The sequence below is a fragment of the Paroedura picta genome, chromosome 16 (genome assembly GCF_049243985.1).
Source record: "Paroedura picta isolate Pp20150507F chromosome 16, Ppicta_v3.0, whole genome shotgun sequence".
Lineage (NCBI taxonomy): Eukaryota > Metazoa > Chordata > Lepidosauria > Squamata > Gekkonidae > Paroedura > Paroedura picta.
Window position 1 is genome coordinate 22,095,159 of NC_135384.1, and position 22,961 is coordinate 22,118,119.

At 48.8% G+C, this 22,961-nt stretch overlaps 1 protein-coding gene across 1 annotated transcript; it reads right to left on the minus strand.

The window, feature by feature from the left end:
- Nucleotides 1–402: 402 nt before the first annotated feature.
- Nucleotides 403–19,769, minus strand: ABI3 (ABI family member 3). The gene is made up of 8 exons (XM_077313857.1): nt 19,414–19,769; nt 17,364–17,531; nt 13,801–13,977; nt 8,145–8,230; nt 4,807–4,893; nt 3,205–3,389; nt 2,632–2,766; nt 403–1,021 (listed from the first exon to the last, which is right to left on the minus strand). Exons 1-8 carry the CDS (start codon nt 19,528–19,530, stop codon nt 858–860), a joined length of 1,119 nt encoding a protein of 372 aa, XP_077169972.1. The 5' UTR covers nt 19,531–19,769; the 3' UTR covers nt 403–857.
- Nucleotides 19,770–22,961: the final 3,192 nt, after the last annotated feature.

Sequence of the window (22,961 nt, forward strand, 5' to 3'; positions counted from 1 at the left end):
TTCAGTGTGCTTTTGCAGTTAGATCCTTGAAGAAGCCATCCTTGAAGAAGCTGAGTGCCTGTTGCGAGTGACTCTGTGTAACCCTGAATGAATGGGCCACTGGTCCACTCTAGTCTTCCCAGAGCTAGTAAACAAAGCAACCTTCAACTTCCGGCCATTGGTCCAATCCTGTGTCTTCCTGACCAAACCCTGCCCGCTCTTGCACTGGCTATTCCTTTAAGTGTCCCAAGCAATGCAATAGCGCCACCAGCTGGATGCTCAGTGGGAAAGACCGCTCAATGCACTTCAATGCACTTTAGGGATGTTTAATCTTATATGTTCAAGGGGGTCCATATAAAGAAACACCGTTCGTTTCTCATAGAAATACACCCAAAAGCGAACGAAACCAATAGGCAAAAACTGTATCTTCTTGAGATGTATTGACTGCATTCAATAAATGTTCAAGGGGGCGGCAGGTGACAGTGGGTGAGCGATAGGGTGGTGAGTGTCCTGCATAGTGCAGGGGGTTGGTCTAGATGACCCAGGGGGTCCCAACTCTGATTCTATGTGGGAGGCTGGGGAAAACAGGGCTGTGGCTGGTGTCTCAAGGGCAGTGGGTGGGGTGGGGAATAAGTTGCTAAGCTGCAAGTCTTCCTCTTGCAATAAACAGAGACACATACCCTGCCCTTTAACCCTGTTTTATTACCGGCCTGGTTTATGGAGTGGAGGGCAGATCCAGCAGCCTCTGCCCAGCCAGGCTCTCTCTCCAGCCGGCGCCCTTCAATCCCAGCCCAGGTCCTCAGAATCAAAGGCATCTTTAAGGGAACTTTTATCCATAGAGTTTGACAGCGGAAGCCCCCACTTTCTCCCTGTCTCTTTCAGGGCAGAGGCTCCACGTAGTTCCCCGGGAACAAGCCCTCAGCGTCGCTGCTGATCCCCTCGCACCAGCCGTCCGAGTACCTCCGGGTCACGTAAAGCACGGTCCCCTCTTCAAAGGACAGCTCGTTCTCTTTCTGCCCCATGTAAGGGTAGAGCGTCACCACTGCAGCCGAGAGAAAGAGCGGGGGGGGGAGAGAGTCAGAGGGAGGGAAGAAGCAGCCTCACATCTTTAGAGCATCTTTAGAGCCAGTCCTGGGAGGTTGCCATTGGGTCAGAGTCCATGCAAACAGATTTGGATTTAACCTGTGGAACTCAGGGCTTAGGGAAGGGGAATGGCAGAAGAGAGGAAGCCCAAGTTGCGCCCTGTTAAGGGTGGCAGAGGCAGGAGGAGGTTCAAACAGATTTGCTCCAGGGAGGGGCGGTATAAAAATCTAATTGACATGTTGTTGATCTGATGAGGGCCCTCTTTCTCCCGTGGAGCTCCTGAGCTTTGCAAGGGAACCTGTGCAGGAGAACCTTTGGGGGGGGGGGTTGCTCCCTGTGTTCATGCAGTCACCTCTGCAAGGCCTGGGCCAACTAGCCCTGCTAATAGAGGGCTGGTGCAGTCTTTAAGATCCATACAGGCCTGGATCCAGCAGTGTGTGAGAGAACCATAGAAGGACTTGATGGGACTTCGCTTGAGCAAAATCTTTTGCAGTCCTCCCCTTTAGATTACGGTGCCCCAAAACTGGTGGCACAAGAAGTTGTGCACAGGTGGAGATAGGACAAGTTTGACTCTGTGCAGGCTGCTACTCTTGGCAAAAGTTGCTGGCCAAGTAGAAACTGTGTGCAGGATCCATCGCCTAAGGTGCGCACATGTTGGAGAAATCCAGCACAGCCAGCTAGAATTGCAAGATGATGTCGGGCAGACATGGGTGGGGTTTGACTCACCTTCCTTTGAATGGCCAGGCTTAGGTCAGGGACATAGGAATGGAGAGGACAGTGCCTGGAAGCAGATACAGAAGGCCCTGCCCTCTCCACTGGGGGATAACTGCAGCTGGTTCCCCAATCTTTGGGATCGGACACAGGGCTTCACACAGCTGAAGGAATGTCTCCGGGGCAGGTGGGCCATTTAACTTGTCAGGGCAGTTTTCAGTAGGGTGGCCCTTGGAGACCCCTGGCAGCCAGAAGCAAACCAAAATGAGCCCAGGTGACACTGGGAGTGCCAAAGGGGAGGCTAAACTCAGCCTAGGGGTGGCAGTGCCAGTGGGCAAGCTTCCACCCATGGCTGGTGCTGTTGTTGCTGGGGGACCACTAAGAGGACTTGCTGCTGAATCATAGAGGCCTCACAGATGGAGGGCCAGCCTGGTTTTTAAAAAGCGGCAGCCCCTAATCTGGATAGCTGGGTTTGATTCCCCGCTCCTCCACCTGCAGCCAGGTAGGTGACCTTGGGCCGATCACAGCTCCTCTCAGTACTCCCTCAGACAGGGTGTCTGTCGTGCAGAAAGGAAGGGGAGACAATTGTAAGCCAATCTGAGACTCCTTGAAGTAGTAAAAAGTGGGATATAAAAAAAACATTTGCTTTAGGATGCTTTGGGCTGATCCTGCGTTGAGCAGGGGGTGGGACTAGATGGCCTCTATGGCCCCTTCCAACTCTAGGATTCTATGATTCTATCTCTCTCTCATGAGCCCCACCCTCTCTCATTTTCAAACTATCCCTGGGATCATCCCCATGGCTTAATTTTTTTCCAGTAGGTAGAGTCAGACACCCTTGGGAGTCGTTTAGCAAGGTACCTTTTTCCAGGTAGGTATCCGGGACCCACGGCTGTTTTTCCAGGGGGGGTGGAGGAGGCAGGACCGGAGGCGCCAATAATTCAAAATCAGTCACGTCGAGAGGTGGAGGAGGAGGGGATGCTGGGAAATCCAGGTCTGCAAAGAAGCCAGTTACAGTCAGTTGCTTCAGGTGTACACAAGGAGTGTCATTAAGTCGCTTTGGACTTAAGACGGCCCTATGAGTAACTTCCTCCCAAACAGAAGAAAATCAAATGTATGTACTTTTCTGTTGTTAGTTCTGGAAGAGACAGAGAGTTGTGCCTGGCACTGAATCTCCTAACCACCCATCAGCCTCTGGGTCCCCTTCTGAGCCCCCTAGTACTGACTGATGAACTTTCACTAAATTGTAAGGTCCTTGTAACAATGATGAGAGCTGGAAACGTACTCTTTTTTTTTTTGTTAACCTGAAGGAGAACGGAGCTTCCAGGGTGCTGAATTCTGAAGCCCATCCCCATCCCTATTCTCATAGGTTGAGCTTCGAGTTCCCCCTTGCCTGAGCTGATTTTGAGTCCCGCATGTTGACAAAGGCCTTACCTGGGCCCGAGAGCAGAGGCAAATCTTCCGTGGCAAGAGGTGGTGGCAGCAAAGCATCGGCTTGAGGGGGAGGAGGAAGGTCACCTTCATCCGTTGGAGAAGCAAAGAGAGACAGCAAAGGGGGTGGAGGGGGCGGCTCAGTCGGTGCCTTCAAGCTGGTGTTGCCCATCACTCCAGTAGAACTCCTGCAACAGTCACACAGGAACACACAGGAAGCTACTTTACACTGGATCAGACCCTTGGTCCCTCAAGGTCAGTATTGCCTACTCAGGCTGGCAGCCGCTCTCCAGGGTCTCAGGCAGAGGTCTTGCCTACTGCCTGGCCTGCATGAACTGGAGATGCTGGGGATTGAACCTGGGATCTCTCAGCCACAGACTCAGGGGAGTGGCCTGTATCTTACCACCCCGCTAAGCAAAGTTTGATACCTTCCTCTCACTTCCGTGCCTCAATTCCCAGTGTATAGTAGATCAGTTATGGTATGGGTTACATCTTCTATAGCAGCCTTTTTCAACTTTTTGACCATGGAATCATAGAATCATAGAGTTGGAAGGGACCTCCTGGGTCATCTAGTCCAACCCCCCACACTATGCAGGACACTCATAACCCTATCACTCATCCACTATAATCTGCCACCCCCTTGATCCTTCGCAGAATCAGCCTCTCCGTCAGATGGCTATCCAGCCTCTGTTTAAAAATTTCCAAAGAGGGAGAACCCACCACCTCCCGAGGAAGCCTGTTCCACTGAGAAACCGCTCTGACTGTCAGGAACTTCTTCTGGGTGTTTAGATGAAATTTCTTTTGAATTAATTTCATCCCATTGGATCTGGTGCCAGCAACCATCTGAACTTCTGGGGAAAGATTGCATAATCCCTGGGGTGCCCTCACAAAATCCCAGGGTTCCCTGGGAACCTAGCTGGAGTCCCCTGTTCTGTAGGCTCTGACCAACGCTAGCAGAAGACTTGTGCTGTTACTAGACTCCCCCCACTTCAGTTCCTGGAAGCTGGAGCAGGCTGGATTCACAGGGAGGAAATAGGAGGGGCAACAAATCTGAAGACTTCCTGGTTAAGATTCAAGTCTGCATATCTCTATCATTCCCCATTGTACCTGTTTGTGTGTGTGTGAGAGAGAGAGAGACATGAATCCTTACATGATGAGCAGAAATTCCTCCAGCTGAAGGAGCTGTCCTCCAGCACCAAGGGGTTGTTCCGCTGAAGAAAGGGTTACATAGAGTGGAAAAAGGCTCTGGAGCCTCAAGAAATTTTCTTCAGGCTAAAATAAGATACATATTCCCCAAGTGCACAATGGGAAGACTGTGGTGTCCATGTCTGGCCATTGTGAAGGAGTTCTCGGTGCTATTGCAAAGAGTTATTCTTTCTTTTGTGGAATGGGTTCCCCCCCATCTATCCCCATTCCAGTTGTCTATACAGAGTACGTTCTACTTCTCACTTACAGCAAAAACAGTTCACAACGTTGATTCTGCCTCAAGCATGTTCCCAAACCGCCCTGGCCCCAAGAAAGAGTATTAGGCTACGTCAATCAAGATCAACCAGTTCTTCCTCCTGCAGTTCCCTTCTCTGTGACATTGGCTTCTGGATAAGGTACCTCAAGGAGGACTCCGCTGATGCTGGTGATAGTTTGGCATCTGGGATGACAGGGGTTTGTATTGGCTCCAGGGTCCGGTGGCTTCTCCTAAACCCAAAAGACGGATTACAACGCTGAGGTGCTTTGTCGTAGCTACCCTGGACTTAAGGATGTAAGAAGAGCCCTGCTGGATCAACCAAAGGCCCATCTGTTCCCACACTCTGCTCACACTGCAGCTGACCAGCTACCTCAAGGAAGCTGGGAGAATGTAAGAGAAGCCATGTTGGATCAGCCAGTGGCCAAGCCAGTCCCACACTTGTTACCAGAAATGGCCTGTCATGAATGATGATGGGGAATTAATATTAACAAGAGGCCGATAACAGCAAGATCTGTCTACCAATTTTCATGGGGTCCTTTCCCTTCTCAAATAAAGATGACAATTACACACAAGGGGATTTATTTGGGGGAAATATCAGGATACATTCAAAAGTCACACACAAAAACATGCACACTAAATTCTACAGAGGGGAGGGGTTAGCTAAATAGGAAAATGCTGTACTTGAGTGAGAAGCAAAGAGATGGGTTTGGCGACATCGGGGGTGGATGGAACCAAACAAACAAAGAGAGCAGAGCTCAGGTTCTGACCAATTAAGGGTTTAAAATTCCTGCCAGCCTGGTGACTGCCCACATGGAGATGTGACGTGAATGACGGGTCATTGATTATGAGTTATGGACAACTCTGATAGGTGTGCTGGCATATGGTGTAACTAGAGTGGGGTATGGAGTAAGCCTGTCATGCTGAACAATACCTTGGCTAGGCGTGAAGCACATCTAATCTGAAGAATGTGTCCTAGAATCTTCTTAATGACCTTGCATTGTTTAATCAGGAAGGAGTCTAGGGGAAGTGCTGGTCTAGTTCAGGGGTAGTCAACCTGCGGTCCTCCAGATGTTCATGGACTACAATTCCCACGAGCCCCTGCCAGCAAACGCTGTCAGGGGCTCGTGGGAATTGTAGTCCATGAACATCTGAAGGACCGCAGGTTGACTACCCCTGGTCTAGTTAGTTCCTGGGGGAGCCACTGCCTTTCTTGGACAGTCTAGTGGTCTTTGGTTGGGAGTGGGAAATGACTCCATTGTGTTTCCCATAATCACCCATTTAGAATTAAGTCTCTTGGGCTGGCCTAGAGGAAACGGGGGAGAAAGGAACTTTCCATCCTGTTCTGGCAATCTCAGACAAGATGGAGTCCAGCGTCAACTCGTTGACCAAGAACTGAATCCTATGATTTTCCCTATCAAGCCGCTGTCAGTCTGGCTCCTCTGGATACCCTTCTGCACAGTGCCAGGCATATGACGGTGCCTTCTGCAAGACTGCACTGTATTAGGGGGCTCTTGCTAGGGTAACACTCTGTATCACACAGTGGCCAAACCCCAGGGGCCATCAGGAGGTCCATCAGCCGGGTCAGAACTCCAGACGCCCCCCCCAGCATTGCCCTCCAAGCACCGAGAACATAGAGCATCACTGCCCCGGATATTGCCGCAGCACTGCCCTTTCTGTGCTCCCCAGCAACAGATTTACAGAGGCAGGCCACTTCCGGAATGGGAGAGAATCGTTATCCTTGGTGGTCTCCCATTCAAGTACTGCCAGGACCCTGCTTAGCTTATGAGGCCTGAAAAAGCCAGGCTGGTTCAGGCAATCTGTGTCAAGGCTAAAGATGAGATTAGACCTTTAAATCTTTTCACTATGTTAACGTTTTCTGCAAAACATGAAATATCGGCCTTTTTAAAAGGTGCCTGAAAGACTAACACCGCTTTATTCCAGATGATCGACCGAGATTTATGCCGGAATGAAATGTTGTTATGGAAACAAAAGACTAAGGCAATGGGAGACTCAGACTGAGGAACCGGCTCAGCGGAACCTCAACTCTTGCCCACCCCCCATCGTTAGAGGTCCTCTAGGCCAGGGGTAGTCAACCTGTGGTCCTCCAGATGTTCATGGACTACAATTCCCACGAGCCCCTGTCAGCATTCGCATTCACTGCCAGCATCCGCTGCCAGCATTCGCTGCCAGCATCCAGCATTCGCTGGCAGGGGCTCATGGAAATTGTAGTCCATGAACATCTGGAGGACCACAGGTTGACTCTAGGCACACCTTGAGTATAGACAGGAATGAAAGCAAGGATTCCCCTCCACACACACACACACACACACACAAACACACACACACACTTGAAAACACTGGGTAGCCCAATGCTTGACATTTTGTTGATTTTATCCTGTAAACTCAGAGCAGATCCCTGCATTCACTTCTGTTCAGATCTCCCTTGTTTTAAAGGGATTAATAATCTAAATATCGCTTCATTTGATGGAATTTACTCTCAAGTAGGTTTGCCTAGGGATTGCATCCTTAGATGACGTGTATGTTTTAACAGATGACACACAATTAAGTTTGACGAAATCAGAACAAGTAGACATTCCATTTTAAAAGGACAGAAGCCAACTTTGTTTTCAGATAATTTATAAGGGCTGGATCCGGACAGTTTTGGTTTTTTTTCCGGCCAATAGCAGCCAATGCCCTTCCAAATTACAATCCACATCGCATGTGGCTTTCGGCCATGCAGGTCCCATGAACCCCACCAAAGCCTTTTTTGAGTGGTGAAAGGAGACCACCTCCTTTTTCACCAGCAGAAAAGATGGTTGGATGCAACCCTAATCCTGCTTTAGTGGGCACCTCCTTAGAAGAGGCATCTCCTCCTGGTTAAGCAGAGTGCATGTTTCAGGCATAATTAATTAAATCAGGCAATATATAAAAAATTTAATAGCATTAAAAAAATGATCAAGACGTTTGCCATTGATTAACTAACCAGTTAATCAAATGCATACTGCAGCTCCAATCAAAAGGGGTTTTGTTTGCCTCCCATTTTGTGGAGGGCACAATTTTGGCCGCAAGCTAAAAATACAAGAGACTTGAGTCAAGCCAAGTTCTTTCCCCCTCCCACCCCAATAGAAACTCCTCTTTGCAAGTTTTCTGCTGCTTGTTTGCAGCACTGAGCACTGTGGAGGGGGGGGGCATCTTGCTTCCTTCCCACCCTATTTCTGCCAGCAGAAACAGCTGCCAGAGATGAGCTGTCTTTGCCCCATTCTAGGGTTCCACATCCTGTGATTGTGTGACTTAGAACATGTGGTGTCCAAGCCAGGGGCAAGCAAGCCCATCTCCACAGCTGTTTCCATTGGTCTCTGAGAGAAGTCCCCCTCTTGTCCACGGTTGTGAGACAAATCGGCGCAGACCCAACCCATGTGGCTTGTAGCTGGGCCCTTGGCCATGCAACAGAGGCCCTGCTGCCTGCCTCTTCCGTCCTCACCTGAGACTTCCAGGAGACTGTCCTGTAGAAGTTTTTGTTCCTCTCCTGGTTAGCGTTCCTGTTCTGGCCAACTGTGAGCTTTGATCCTAAGTGGGGAATTAGAGGGGAAATATGAAAGGTGTGACTGGGCCAAAGTAAATATAGTCTCTTTCCCAGAGGATTCATGCATCATCAGTGGTTTCCCAAGGAAATCGGAGTCCAGTAGTACCTTTAAGACCAACAAAGATTGCACTCAAAAGCTCACACTTTGAATAAATTGTGCTACTTCAGACCAACACAGCTACCCATTTGAATCTTCCCCAAGGAAGGCATTTCTCATTCTACTTTTCAAAAAGTTGCTTGCATGAGGGAAAACATTCTATGCAGTGTCTGTTAATCAACAATGAAGACACCTTAAGGTGGGGGGTCTGAGTAAGTCTTGGGAGCTGATGCAGCTATAGATGTGCATACCTACACACACAAGAAATACAAGATGGGGGATACCTAGAGCCATTCCGCACAATGGGCAATTTTGCTAAATCTGAGCACTTTTGAAAAGCGCTGCAATCAAAAGCAGCAGGTCTCAGTAACGCGCACAGCCGTTTCTATCGGAAAAAAGGCTCTCCCACTAGCGCTATTTTCATAACGCACAAGTTTCCGGTCTCGCCGAAATCGCAACAAGGGAGGCGATATTTTTCTGCACTTCCTCCTGCCCCTGGCCGTCAATCAAACAGAACAGCCGATTAACTGTTGTGTTTGTGCTTCCCTTTAAAAACTGTTTTTTAAAAACCCGAAAACACCAGTAGCAATGCATATTCGTTCATTCGATGTATCAGAAAGACCTTTTTCACTGATGTAGGAGCTGGTGCTCCTACATCAAACCCCCCCCCCCCCCCGTGCTATTTCTGGCTGAAATTAGGGGCAGAGTCGAACGGGGGCCTGTATTGTGCTTGGAAACTTTACAAACAATTGCTTGTGGAGGGATTTCAGCAAAGAAGCATAGCTTATTCATTGCTTTTGCCGGTTTAAGGGGGGGGGGAATGGCGATCACGACGCCGGAAGCTCGGGTGCGAGAAATTAGGGAGGGACATGCTTGCTACCGCTATACTGAGAATGCACATGTCATTTTTGGATGTGTTGCAGGTTGTTCTCAAGAGGTTGTTCTCAAGAGTCTAGTGGGTTTTTAAAGGGGGAATGCACTTTTGTGGATTCTCTGAAAAGCGCTATAACAAAGAGATTTTTGCAGGAGTGTTGCAGATTGTGTACGACGTCGTGAATAACAAAAAATAAATAGCGTTACACAATGGTAACACTTCAGCAACATTAACGCTGTGCGGAATGGCCCCTAGTTTAATAGTAGGACTAGTGAAAGGGACTTAGAAGTTCTGAATGGACAATAAGTTAAATATGAGCCAACAATGTGCTATCGTAGCTTGGAAGGCTAATGCCATATTCGGCTGCATTGCTAGGAGCATAGAATCTAGAGCTAAGGAAGTTATAATACCATTCTATTTCTCATTGGTTACACCTCTTTTGGAATACTGTGCCCAGTTTGGGGTACTAGAGTTCAAGAAGGCTATTGAAAAGTTGGAACATGTTAAAATAAGAGCAACCAGGATGGTTGAGAGGTTGAACTTCATGCCTTACCAAGAGAGAAGTGGAGAAAAGGAGGGCAAGGAACAATTTTTAGTCATATCACATGGATAGCCAGATGCCACTCAAGAATCTGTTGGATATTTACAGACAGCCCAGTTTGTCCCAGTGTGAGTAAGTCATGTATTGGTTTTCTTATTCAGAGAGGTGTAATGATCAGAGCATCAGACTAGGATCTGAGAGAGCTGGGTTGAAATGCTGACTCTGCCAAGATTAAGCTACCTCACAAGGTTGTTGTGAAGGTAAAACCAGAGGAACAATGTTATAAGTCACTCTGGGCCCTCAGAGGATAATTACCTACATAAATAAATTAAAATTATCCCACCGTTTAGTTTAACAGTGCTGTCCTAAACACAGTTGCACCCTTCGAAGCCCATTGACTTTAATGGACAGAAGGGCATAGCTGTAAATGATCAAAGCAAGTGAGCACTAAAAACTTACTAACATCATGATACACATGAGACATCCATGCCGTAAATATTTGACCAAAAGAAATACAACAGGAAAACAGGTGCAGTTGCCTGAATCCCTATTAATTGCGAACAGCTAAAGCTCGTAAAGGTAAATTGATTTGAAGAGATAGGGATAGGTCAAATTTGCTTGGATATATTGATTGTAAACATTCATCTCCCTTCTTCTCTACTGAGGCACAAGGCGAGTGACAGCATAAGGAACTGTTTCAGGGAACATAAAATCATTAAGTTGCTGATAAAGATGAAAACAAACACTAAGGTTAGAAATGCCTCAGTTAAAAAAACGATTTGGATTTAAAGCCAAAGATTAAGCACAAGAGAGATTGAAAACAATTGCACAGGTTAAAACTACAACCAGATCTCCCTGCCCTGTTTTATGTTGTTTTACCACCCAGTAGGGTTTTCAAGAGCCTCTTGTGGTGCATAGTGGTAAGGCAGCAGACATGCAGTCTGAAAGCTCTGCCCATGAGGCTGGGAGTTCGATCCCAGCAGCCGGCTCAAGGTTGACTCAGCCTTCCATCCTTCTGAGGTTGGTAAAATGAGTACCCAGCTTGCTGGGGGGTGAACAGTAATGACTGGGGAAGGCACTGGCAAACCACCCCGTATTGAGTCTGCCATGAAAACGCTAGAGGGCGTCACCCCAAGGGTCAGACATGACCCGGTGCTTGCACCTTTACCTTTACCTTAGGGTTTTCAAGGAAATAGATGTTTAGAAATGGCTTGCCACTGCCTACCTCCACGTCACCACACTCCAACCTGGAGCTGGCAACCCAATCTTTTGAATATAACCCTCCAAATCCCCTTTGAGTAGTGAAAAATCAAAGGATCCAACATTCCAAAAGTTAACTGCAAAACAGATGCAATTAAAAAAAAATATGTGCAAAATCTTAGTTCCATTCTGGTAAACTTCACATTCAGCCACCAGAGAGAAGGCGGCAATTTGACACAGCTCTTAATTAAATTACACGGCCTGGTTGTAAAATGTTTTAATATATTCATATATGAAAACATATTCATATGTATGTATTTCATATTATGGGTTTTATACAATGCTGTGAGCTGCCCTGAACCTTCAGGGAAGGACAGCACGCAAATCTTGGCAGACAAAGGCAGGCAGGCAGGCAGTAACTCAGTGGTAGAGCATCTGCTTTCCAGGCAGCAGGTCCCAGGTTCAGTTCCCAGCATCTCCAGTTAAAAAAGGAACAGGCATTAGGTTCACTGGCAGTCTTCAAGCAAAGGTTGGATGCACACTTTTCTTGGACGCTTTAGGATGCTTTGGGCTGATCCTGCGTTGAGCAGGGGGCTGGACTAGATGGCCTGTATGGCCCCTTCCAACTCTATGATTCTATGATTCTATGCATTGAGCAGGGGGTTGGACTATATGGCCTGTATGGCCCCTTCCAACTCTATGATTCTGTGATTCTAGGTTATGACAAAGATTCCTGCCTGAGACCCTGGAGGGCTGTTGCCTGTCTGGGTACAATACTGATTTTGATGGACCGACTCAGTATAAAGCAGACTCATGTGCACATGTGTCAGAGCAGGGCTGGGAGGCTGCAGAGGTGCCTCTTCAGAGCAACTGGGTTGTGCCTTCCCCCCCTTCCCCCCCCCCTCCATGTGGCCAAGGCCACGGCTGACTCGAGAACGAGGGGGCTGCTGGAGAGAGCGGGCGTGGGCGTGGGAACGGAACTTCCTCTCTGCCCACATCAGCTGCAGGTGTTTGCGGTCAAGATGGTGGGCTGCAGCTTCTCCTTTCCTCATCATGGTGGCTTGCCAAGCGCAGAAGGCTCCCAGGCTCCTTTGGAAGACTTGCCAGCCATCACAGAATTTCAAGAAGTGATTCTTTCCCCTTTAGGGAGCCGAGTAGACCCCTCCGAACAAACCCCTGAGGATGCAACGACCGATCCTTCTCTGTTCATTTGTCTGGGGTGGGGATGGTGGTAGTTTTTTTAAGGATGAAGAGAACAGCTCTGCGTTCATCAGCAGACTTAGCTTTTCCACAGAGGAAGTGAGAGGAGACTCACTGTCTATTGCCCAGTTTCTGTTTCTGAATCCGTCCTCAGCCCACCCTCAACTTCTCATGTGAAGCCGACCACAAGTTCTCAAGCATAGAACATGATGTGAGGTCAGAAAAACCAGGCTGGTTCAAGAACAGCAACCAGGCTGGGTGGGATTCTGTGCTCATTCCGGGGGAAGCCTGTTAGCTATAGGATGTATATAAGATTCTATACATTTACGTGAGCCCCAAAGCCATTGGGGCCTTGCTCTCCATGTGTGTGCGTATATAAACATGCCACAGCCTTCCAGTGTGTGTTTGAGTATCCTTAGTCTGTCAGTGTTCTCTCCCAGTTGGAAGCCATCGAGTTATTTTTTGAAGTGACAAGATTCTTCTATGTGCTTGCTACTGAGGGGTATTGAAGAGTGATTTGATAGGACTCCAGATTGGAGACCAAATCAGGTTCAAGGTTTTGGTATTAACCTTTAAGGCCCTAAATGGTGGATCTATGGGACCACCTTTTCCACTATGTCTCCCAAAGAGTATTAAGGTCATCAAACCAAAACTTGCTCAGGATCCGTGGGCCAAAGGAAGTGAGATTGGCCTCAATCATTCTCTGCTGAAAGAGATCAGAAAGAAAGCCAGCTTGATGTGTGGTTAGGACTTCTAATCTGACAAGCTGAGTTCGATTCTGCGCTCCCCCACATGCAGCCAGCTGGGTGACCTTGGGCTCGCCACAGCACTGATAAAGCTGTTCTGACTGAGCAGGAATAACAGGGCTCTCTCAGCCTCACCTCCCTCACAGGGTGTCTGTTGAAGGGAGAGTCTGAAAGAGGCTTACATTCACCTCTTCCTCTTCTTCTTCTTTGTGTGAACCAGGCCTTGCTCCACTTCCTGGCCTTGGTTCAAATATTCAGAATGCTACAAAAACCCACATCACAGATGTGACCCAAGTGCTTTGTGTTTACAGCGACGTGCATTACAATCCCAAGCAAATAGATTAAGGTGGGTAGCTGTGTTGGTCAGAAGTAGTAGAACCAAGTGTGAGTCCAGGGGCAACTTTAAGGCCAACACAGTTTTATTCAAGGGATAAGCTTTGGTTTGTTCACACGCTTCTTCAGCGCTCTGCACGTGAAAGCTTACACCTTGAATAAAATGTTGTTGGTCTTAAAGGTGACTTTTACTCACACTTCTACACCCTTCTAAGTCCCTTGAAGTCAACAGGATTGCCGACCTCCAGGTGGAATCTGGAATCTCCTGCTATTACAGCTCATCTCCAGATGACCAAGGACAGTTCCTCTGGAGAAGATGGCTGCTTTGGAGAATGGGCTGTATGGCATGATATCTTGCTGAGGTCCCTCCCCTCCTCAAATCTTTCCCAAGCTCCACCCTTAAAGTCTTCTGGTATTTCCCAACCCAGAGCTGTAACTCTGATGAGAACTGTAGTGATAACATCTGCACAGGGCCTCCTAGATCTGGCATGCTCTCTTGTATCTCCTCTGGTGGCCTGTTTTGGCTCCGAGGAGAGGCTGAGGTGCGGTGTCCCTGCTCTTACCTTTATCCCATGTCCGATGTCATCCAAACTGCTAAAATTCATCGGTTTCCTGTAATACGCCTCCAGGGGCTCGAGGTGTTCTGGATAGATGATCTTCTGGCAGTGTGGGAATCTCTTGCAAACTGCAAGCATGCCAATCTGCTGGCGAGCCACTTTCTCCTTGTGCATTTCTACCACCTGTGGAAAGGAGACCTTCAAAGGAGGGAGGGCCTTATTTGGGAACTTCAGGGGGGGGTCTCTGGAGAGCCCCTGCCAGAACTCCCTAGCTCCCCCAAATACTAACTGGCAAGGGTCACTCTGCCTTTAAGCAAACAGGGGCCAAGAATTACCTAATTTCCTTATCTTTTTACCGAAGCAGCTTGAACAGTTCTGTAGGGCCTGCAAAAGGGAGCTCTCCCGCCAGGCTTTTGGTTACCTGAATTCAATCACTTCCCATGGGTCACTGAGCCCCCCTTCCCATGAAAACCACCAACAACATGTCCATCCTACGGGGCCATCAGTATGTTACAGTTACAATTGGATGTTCTCACCATGTTTGTTCCATTATGTTACTGTTCTCCTGTTATGACCATTTTGCTATTGTTCAACATATCATGTTATCTGTATTGTTTTTTGTTTTTCTCTCCAGAAAAGAGGGGGGGGGGAAAGAATGTGCAGATCCATAATTCTCACAAGGCATGTTCTGGGCTTCAATGTCAGGATGTTCAAATCAGTTACCAAAGTAAACTGTACTTGTGATCACCCCCACCTCAATCCTCAGGCATATGGAAAAGACCTGAACTGATGGGAAGGCAGAGGTGACTAATCCATTCCACTGACGTTTCCTGGTCTTTTTTTTTTAAGGGTATTATTCTCAGGGAAACAGGAAAAGCAATCAGGCACATCTCTCCCGTAACAGGAAGAAGGCTCTGATGTCCAAGAACAAGGTGGGGTCCTCCCTAAATTCCACTTAGCAGGGAGGGGAGATGGAGGAGGAATCCTTAGGACTGAGTCACGGAGTCCAAGGGTGTGCCTGCTTTGGGGCTTTAGCAACAAGCGAGAAGTACAAGGAACGAAGGAAGCCCCAGAAAGTGGGACAGCACAGAAGAATCCTGTACCTGTTTCCCTCCTCTAATGGTTCATCAACATCAGGGGTCCCCACGGTAACCCTGGAGACACTATTGGAATTTTGAGTAGGGAGGGTGGCCAGAACCACAGAGTGGCTGCCCTGGGGTTTTTCGGGGAGATTACGGACCAAGCATCTTCCTACCAGGCAGGCTGGTGCTGAATGGGTGGATATAATCGTGTGCTTCTGCAACCTCTCCTGATCCAATGAGGAGGGGAGAAGTCAGTAATTGGCTATTTACTTTGGAGGGGAAGTGTGGGCACCAGAAAAGCCAATAGAAACTGTGGTTCCCAGAGGCACCACTCTTAGCGGAGGGGGTGTCATGGAGGTACACTGTTCAAGCCAGACCTGCAGTTGACCCCACCATCTGCAGTAGAGGTGGATGTAGGGGACCATGAGGTAGCATGAAGCATGCATCTCTTGCATGTAAACCAGGGAATTTTTCTTTGGTGGGACGAGGGAGACGTTTGAGTGATATCTTAGAGTGCTGTTCATAGAGCAGACAAACCTGAGTAGATCAGACAGACTAATGTTCTACCTCAGCCTTATGTAGTGGTTTAAAGCGACAGCCTCTAATCTGGAGAGCCAGGTTTGATCTCCCACTCCTCCACATGCACCCAACTGGGTGACCTTGGCCCTCTCTCAGAGCTCTCTCAGTCTCACCTACTTCACAGGGTGTCTGTTGTTGGGAGAGGAAGGACAGGTGATTGTAAGCCGCTTTGAGACTCCTAGTGGAGAAAAGTGGCATATAAAAACCAACCCTTCTAAGCTGTTTGAGACTCCTTCCGGTAATAAAAAACAGAGTTCTTCTTTTCAGTCTGAAGTATCTCTTTAAATTCTGCCTCCCAAGCCTTTCCTGGCCCTCTCAAAGTGACTGAAGCAAGTTAGGCATTAGCTGAACACGTTTGGGATGGAGGAACAAGACTTGCCCAGCAGACAAGTACGGCTTCCAGGAAAGTTTCTGACCAGGCTCTCTTGCAAGAAATTAAACAGCATGTTCACCTGTGACCGACATGGTTCTTGAGGGTCCTTTCTGAACTGGACATTATATCTCTCCCATTATGCCCTCCTACAGGTTCACTTTGAGGAAGAGAAGACACAAGAATACTTGGATGCAACATAATTTAGTCTTGCGTTGCAGCTAAACAGTGGCCAGCTCTGATGGCCTAGTTGTGAGAAAGGACAGTAGGCAAATCCTGGTAGGAACAGACCCTGTGATGCTGCCATAGCTCATGGCTGTAACAAATAAAAGCGGTACCCTTGTGAACAGGCCTCCAAGGACTCTAAAAGTAGTATATTCTAGTTCCGTTGCCTAGTTCCATTTTTAAAAACTGGAACAGCAAGGAGCCTTCGGGCACCTTAAAAATTAATACATCTGTCGTGGCCTTTGTTTTCATGAGCCACAGGGGAAGAAGTACTCTGGGCATGCAGGACTTGCACACAGCTGCTTCCCAGTTCAGTTCCTGGCAGTTCCAGTTCAAGGATATGAAATAGTAGGGAAATATTGGGAAATATCTGACTCTAAGCTAGTCGGTCCCAGAGTTTAGGTCTGTAGAAGGTAACTTCATGTAAGCCAGTCTAGTGCTGTGGTTAGAGCAGGGGTAGTCAAACGGCGGCCCTCCAGATGTCCATGGACTACAATTCCCATGAGCCCCTGCCAGCAAACGCTGGCAGGGGCTCATGGGAATTGTAGCCCATGGACATCTGGAGGGCCGCAGTTTGACTACTCCTGGGTTAGAGGGTCAAACTAGGACCTGGGTGATCCAGGTTCAAAATTCCCACTGTGCTATGGAAGCCTGTTAAGTGATCTTGGGCCAGTCACACGTAAATAGTGAATAAATAAATACACAACCACTTCATCAGATGCATGCGTGGGTTTGGAAAGGGCCCCTACGGAATTATTATTTTTCTCCCCGGAGATGCCCAGGATGGAAGGAGGGACTCTGCACACAGTTCAGCGGACCATGGCCCCACACTAGCGCCCTAACGTTTTACAAATACATCTTTTCCTTATCCCTTGGGCGCCAAGATTCAAGCTGTCACGGGTCACAAAACAGCGGCATAACAAGGGACATGTCCCTTGCTGTTAAAGTTACTAATAGGAAACTGGTTTTAGGCAGGGATGCCAGCCCTCAAGGGGACCTGGAGACACCTCATCTCCAGACTACAAAGATCAGGTCCCCTGAAGAAAATGGATATTTTCGAGGGCTTGATATTATGACACTGAGGTCCCTGTCCTTGCCAATCTCCACCCCCAATCTCTAGGAGTTTCCTAGCCTGGAGCTGGTTAACCCCTGCCCATCCCAATTCCCTGCTGGGGACCAGGGGAGATCTGGCATCCTTAGTTTTAAGAGCATGGCTCTACCTACCCAAAGAGAATCCCTTCCCCCCTCCCTGAAAACACACAGGCACACAAACTTCTCTTCTGTGCCTTCCTTGCCATCCACTCCTTGCTCACCTGTGCCACGGAGCAGATGCTGGCCTCGACCTGCCGCACTTCAGTGGCCTGCAGGTCCAGTATCCTGAGGATGTCGTTGGCCAGGGTGCTGATTTGGTAGGCCACGCTGGCTAAAGACTGCGTAGCGAAGGCCATGGTTTCCTCCAAGGCTTTGCGCTTGTCTTGGGCCTAAAGGAGTGGGGAGGTGGGTTGTAAAAACAGAAGAGAACGGTGTGACAATTCACAGCAGCAACCGGTTATGCAGAATTGGGGTGTGCACTGGGATATTTCTGGTCCAAAACAGTGTCCAAAATTCTGGTTAGTTTTGTTTCAGAGATTTCCCATCCAAAACTGAAGAGGAAGAAGGATATTGGCAGGCTGGAATCTGTTCAGAGAAGGTTGAATAGAACGGATGAGGGGTTGGGATCCACGCCTTACAAGGAGAGGCTGAGAGAGTTGGGTATGTGTAACTTGGAGAAGAGGAGGGCAAGGGGAGATAGGACAGCTGTGTTCAACCATGTAAAAGATAAAGACATTGGGGAGGGGCAACTTGTTTAGTGCAGCTTTAGAGACAAGGGTTAGGAGCCAAGACCGGCCCCTGGCCCTCCTTTCAGCTAGCAACTAAAAACTGCCAGGGAATGAAGTATATTCCTTGTAACAATTTGGCCAGGGCACATGATCCGACCACTCCATCGGGAGCAGGGAGAAGACTGCTTCCCTGCATCTGATTAGAACATGAACCAAGAGTGTCTTTGGGAATTCACTGCACAGCCACTTCTGGGGAACAGACTTAGTTTGCATAAGACACAAGCAAGCATCTCATTCTTCCCATGGCCAGCTCCTTGTCTGAAGAGAAGATGAGCCTTAGAACCCCCTGGAAACTCTGTGGAAGAGTTTGGTGCCATTCTAGCCACTGGCACAGAAAGAAAATTATATCTTCAATGGGCAGAACGGCAGCAGAGAGAGAGAGAGGGGGGGGCACAGTGGTTAGCCTGTCCAGATTCAAATCCTCCCTCTGAGATGGAAGTTTGCCGAGTGACAGATCTCTCTCTCAACCTACCCAAACTTATAGGGTGGCTGGTTTGTAAGGATAAGATGGAGGACGGTGTTGTAAACCACTTTGGACCCTCACCAGAGAGAAAAGCACAGCGTCACATCAAAATTGCAAGATGTCCTAGTCCCGCTGTATGCCACCTTGGTCAGGCCCCATCTGTGTGCAGTTCTGGAGGCCTCACTTCAATAAGGACATGGACAAAATGGAGAGGGGGCAGAGGAGAGCGACAAGGATGATCCGGGGCCTGAAGACCAAGCCCTGTGAGGAAAGGCGGAGGGACTTGGGAGGACAGGATCCTTAGTTATGGGGTTTAAACTACATGGAATATGATATCGGCTAGATCAGTGGTCCCCAACCTCCGGGCCAGGGACCGGTCCATGGATCAGTCGGTACCGGGCCACGGCTCCTCCTCACCCTCCTCCCTGGCTGCTACCTCGAGGGCTGCCCTGCCACTCTGCCACCGGCTCACCTTTGGTGGTCTCCAGCGGTCGTCATGGCTGGGGCTCCCCCTTGGTGTGGCACTGCACAGCTGCTGCTGGCAGCGTCCCCCAGTGGGTGGCAGGAAATCAGGGGCGCCCCCGGGAAATCAAGTGGAGCAGGGGCTCAGGCGGCAGCAGCATCTTTCAGCAAAAGACTACCCCCCCCCAGGCCTCAGTAAAATTGTCAAACGTTGACCGGTCCCCGGTGATAAAAAGGTTGGGGGCCACTAGGCTAGATAATGGGGGGGGGGGTTAACAGTCAGAGGAGTTCAGTCTAAGGAGGTGGTGAGCTCCCCGTCACTGGCGGTCTTCAAACAGTGGCTGGAAAGATCCTTATCCTGAATGCTTGAGGCTGATCCTGCATTGAGCAGGGGGTGGGACTAGATGGCCTGGATGGCCCCTTCCATCTCTACGATCCTATGGTTTAAGAAATATCTCATAAATAATTAGCCTCCAGCACCCAGGTCCCACACTGTACTTTGCTCCCCTGGGAAGCTGCCTGGCGCGTCTCTCCCGAACCTTTCGCTCTGCAACTCACCCCCTCATAGTTGCTGTCGCAGTAATCCGCCACTTTGAGCAGGTTCTCGTAGTTGTCCCGCAGCACGTCCCTGGCACAGGGAATGGTGCTTCCCGTCAACTGCTGGGACTCAGACATGTTGCTGCTTAGCCGGTCTCCTGCACTTCCTCCTGAGGTCACGCTTCTCGGCAGGGTGGTTCTGAATCCCACGGCTCTCAGCAGCACAGGCCCACACGTGGGCTCTGTGGGGGACTTGCCTCCTGTGCACGGGCTGCTCCCTCCCCCGAGGCCGTCCAAGAGCTCTTAGGAGTCCCTTCGACCCTGAGAGCACAACCCCCTGCATTCTATGAGCGAGAGGTGACAAATGCCTGGCTCCACGAGGACCAACGGGATGAGATTTAACAGAGGAAATGTTGGGGCGGGGAAGAAACCGTCTAGAAAGGAAACCAGTATTTTTAGAGTCAGGCCGGCTTCAGCGATCACAGATCTTGCTCGTGGGGCTGAGAGAACAAGAGCTGGTTTTCACTGTTCAGTGAGCTAGGCAGATGTCTCGTTTAGCTGCACAAGGGGCTGTGGTTTGGGTGCAGGAGTAGCTGAGGTTGACCCCACAGATCACAGTGAGGCACATGCTTCTTGCAATCATGGCCACCTGGGGGAAGATGCTGAGCAACAAGGAGTAACAGGGAGAGGGAGAACCGTTAGGATGATTTCTTTAACACACCACACCTTTCTTTGAGCCCCAACCTGAATGAGCCTGGCTTGGCTGATCCCTTTGGATCTGAGAGGCTAAGCAGAGTTGGTCCTGGTCAGTTTTTGGATGGGAGACCACCAAGGAAGCCTGGTTGAATTCTATATCTTGTGGGGTGTTGGCTACTCCTCCCAATTTGGTGTCATCTGCAAATTTAATGAGGAGTCTCCCTAGCCCCTCGTCCAGATCATTGATGAAAATGTTGAAAAGTACCGTACCCAGTACTGAGCCCTGTGGCACCCCACTGCTCACCACCCTCCAATCTCATAAAATGTCACTGACAACCACTCTTTGGGTACCGTTCCCCAGCCACTTAACCATCCAAAAATCCAGTCCACAGTCCTCCAGTTTACCCATCAGAACATCATGGGGAACCTTGTTGAAAGCCTCACTGAAATATAGGTAAACAACATCCACTGAGTTTCCACCATCTGATAAGCCCATCACTCGGTCAAAGAAGGAAACCAGGTTGGTCTGGCAGGACCAGTTGGAGACAAATCCATTCTGACTTCCCTGGATCTGGTCCCCAGATGATTGCAGATCGCCCCCTTTAAAATCTGCTCCATTATCTTCCATATAAAAACCAACATAAACATTCTGCCAATACCTACACATCTAAAATGGCCCCAAGATACATAGCTGCCAATTGCAGCTGTCCACCATAAAACGTAGGGGCTTTCAGGCCACTTCCTGCCAGTGGACCAAGTAGCAAAGTGCTGAGCGCATCTCATTCAGGTGCCTCCCAGTTGTGCATAACCAGCTCAGCCGCAGACAGAGACGTTATGTCTCGGTGCTCGAAACCTCTTCCTCTGCCCGCTTCCTCTTCCTCTCCTAAACTGAACTAACCAGCATCCCTTCTGCAAGGCAGAGAAGTGAGCCCAGCTTCTCTTCACCTCCTGTATGCAGGAGATGCTTTAGCAAAGCCCAGGGGACATCACCTTTGTCCACAGGGGGACACACAAACACCTGCCTCCATCCTAGGAGGATGCTTGGGTTGGAACCTCCCCAGGTATTGCGACGGACTCCGCTCCTGCTCCAGCGATGTGGAGGAAAGTGATGATTGGCTCTTTGCACTTTGGGGGACAAGCAAGAGGGGGTTGGGAAAACACATAGGGGGGCACTGTGTAGGGAATGACTGTTGCACTGAAGCATCAGGCTTAAGACTTGTATGCAGTCTTGTGGCCCTTTAGTTATTTTCCAGACCATGGAATTGATTAGAAGGTTATTGTTTTCTTTCTGTATTATCTCTCTGCTGTTCTCTGTGCCGGACAATTCAGGGAACATCCAGTTGGCAAAGGATTAAAAATGGGAAGGGGGAAAGGGTGAAACAGTCCTTTCTCTCTTTTCCAAAGTCCTTCACTCATGATTTTAGTCCCCAGAGCAGGGGAAAGAAATGTACCAGTCCACTTCTAGCTTATTCTTTGTGTGTGTGTGGTCCATCTGAAACTAAATTTGGGCTGAACTACAAATTTAGCCTCTTGTGGTGCAGAGTGGTAAGGCAGCAGACATGCAGTCTGAAAGCTCTGCCCATGAGGCTGGGAGTTCAATCCCAGCAGCCAGCTCAAGGTTGACTCAGCCTTCCATCCTTCCGAGGTCGGTAAAATGAGTACCCAGCTTGCTGGGGGGTAAACAGTAATGACTGGGGAAGGCACTGGCAAACCACCCCGTATTGAGTCTGCCATGAAAATGCTGGAGGGCGTCACCCCAAGGGTCAGACATGACCCGGTGCTTGCACAGGGGATACCTTTACTTTTACCTTTACAAATTCAGCAAACTTTCAGAATATTACTGTTGCACTGAAGCATCAGGCTAAAGCACATAAATACACTGGAAAGAAAAGGCATAGTGCCAATGTGAGATGCTCTTTGTTCACATTATGAGAAGACAAGACTTGCCGTGAAAAGGCAATCATGAAGTTGGAGGCAGGAGGAAAAGGGGAAGACTCAGCACGAGATGGAAGGATTCAAGAGAGGAAGTCACACGGCCTCCAATCTGCAAGACCCGAGCAAGGCTGCTAATGAGAGGACATTTTGGAGGGCACTAATTCAGAGGGTCACCACAAGTCAGAAGCAACCGGACACACACAATGTGATTTGAAGGAGGATTATTTAAGATCACTCTTTCTTGCAAGACTTTTTGGAATGGAACTTTTTACTACCCGAAGAAGTCACGGCTTACGGCTTTTTGGAATGGAATGAGGTCTGCAGCTATAGTGCTATAACAATTGCTTTTAGCTGGCTTTATTGTTATTGTTTTCTGGTTCCTTTTCATACGTATCACATTTTCAAAGACGGTTTGCTCTTTTGCTAGTATTCTTTTCTGTTGCTGGTGTCCATCTGGAACCGCACAAAGGCGAACTAAAATTTAACTATAACAAATGAAATACAGCAGCAGGTTTTGATATCTTTCAGGCCAGGGGGCCTTAACATTTTTTGGGCTGGGGGTACCTTTGGGATTTTGACACAGGATAGTGGGAGCACAGCAAAAATAGGGGGGTTGGGAGGCAGACACACATACAAAGGAAATCCAAGTGTGGGGGAGAAGAGAGAATAAAACAAACATTGCATCAGCAGCAGCTGCTAAAGAAACGTTATTTTAATCCACCCAGTCAATCAGGTCTCCAGTGGCCAATCAAAAGCTGTGATGAACAAGAGACCCCCCCTGGCCCCACCCACTTTCTGAAAACACCAGGTATGAAGACTCCTGTCTTTGGCCATTGATTGAGCTGCTATGAGATCAGAAAGCACAGCAAGAGTAGATGTGACACTTCCCCTGCCCATTCTGTTGCTAAGGAAAATCATGCATATTCCGACATGTAAGA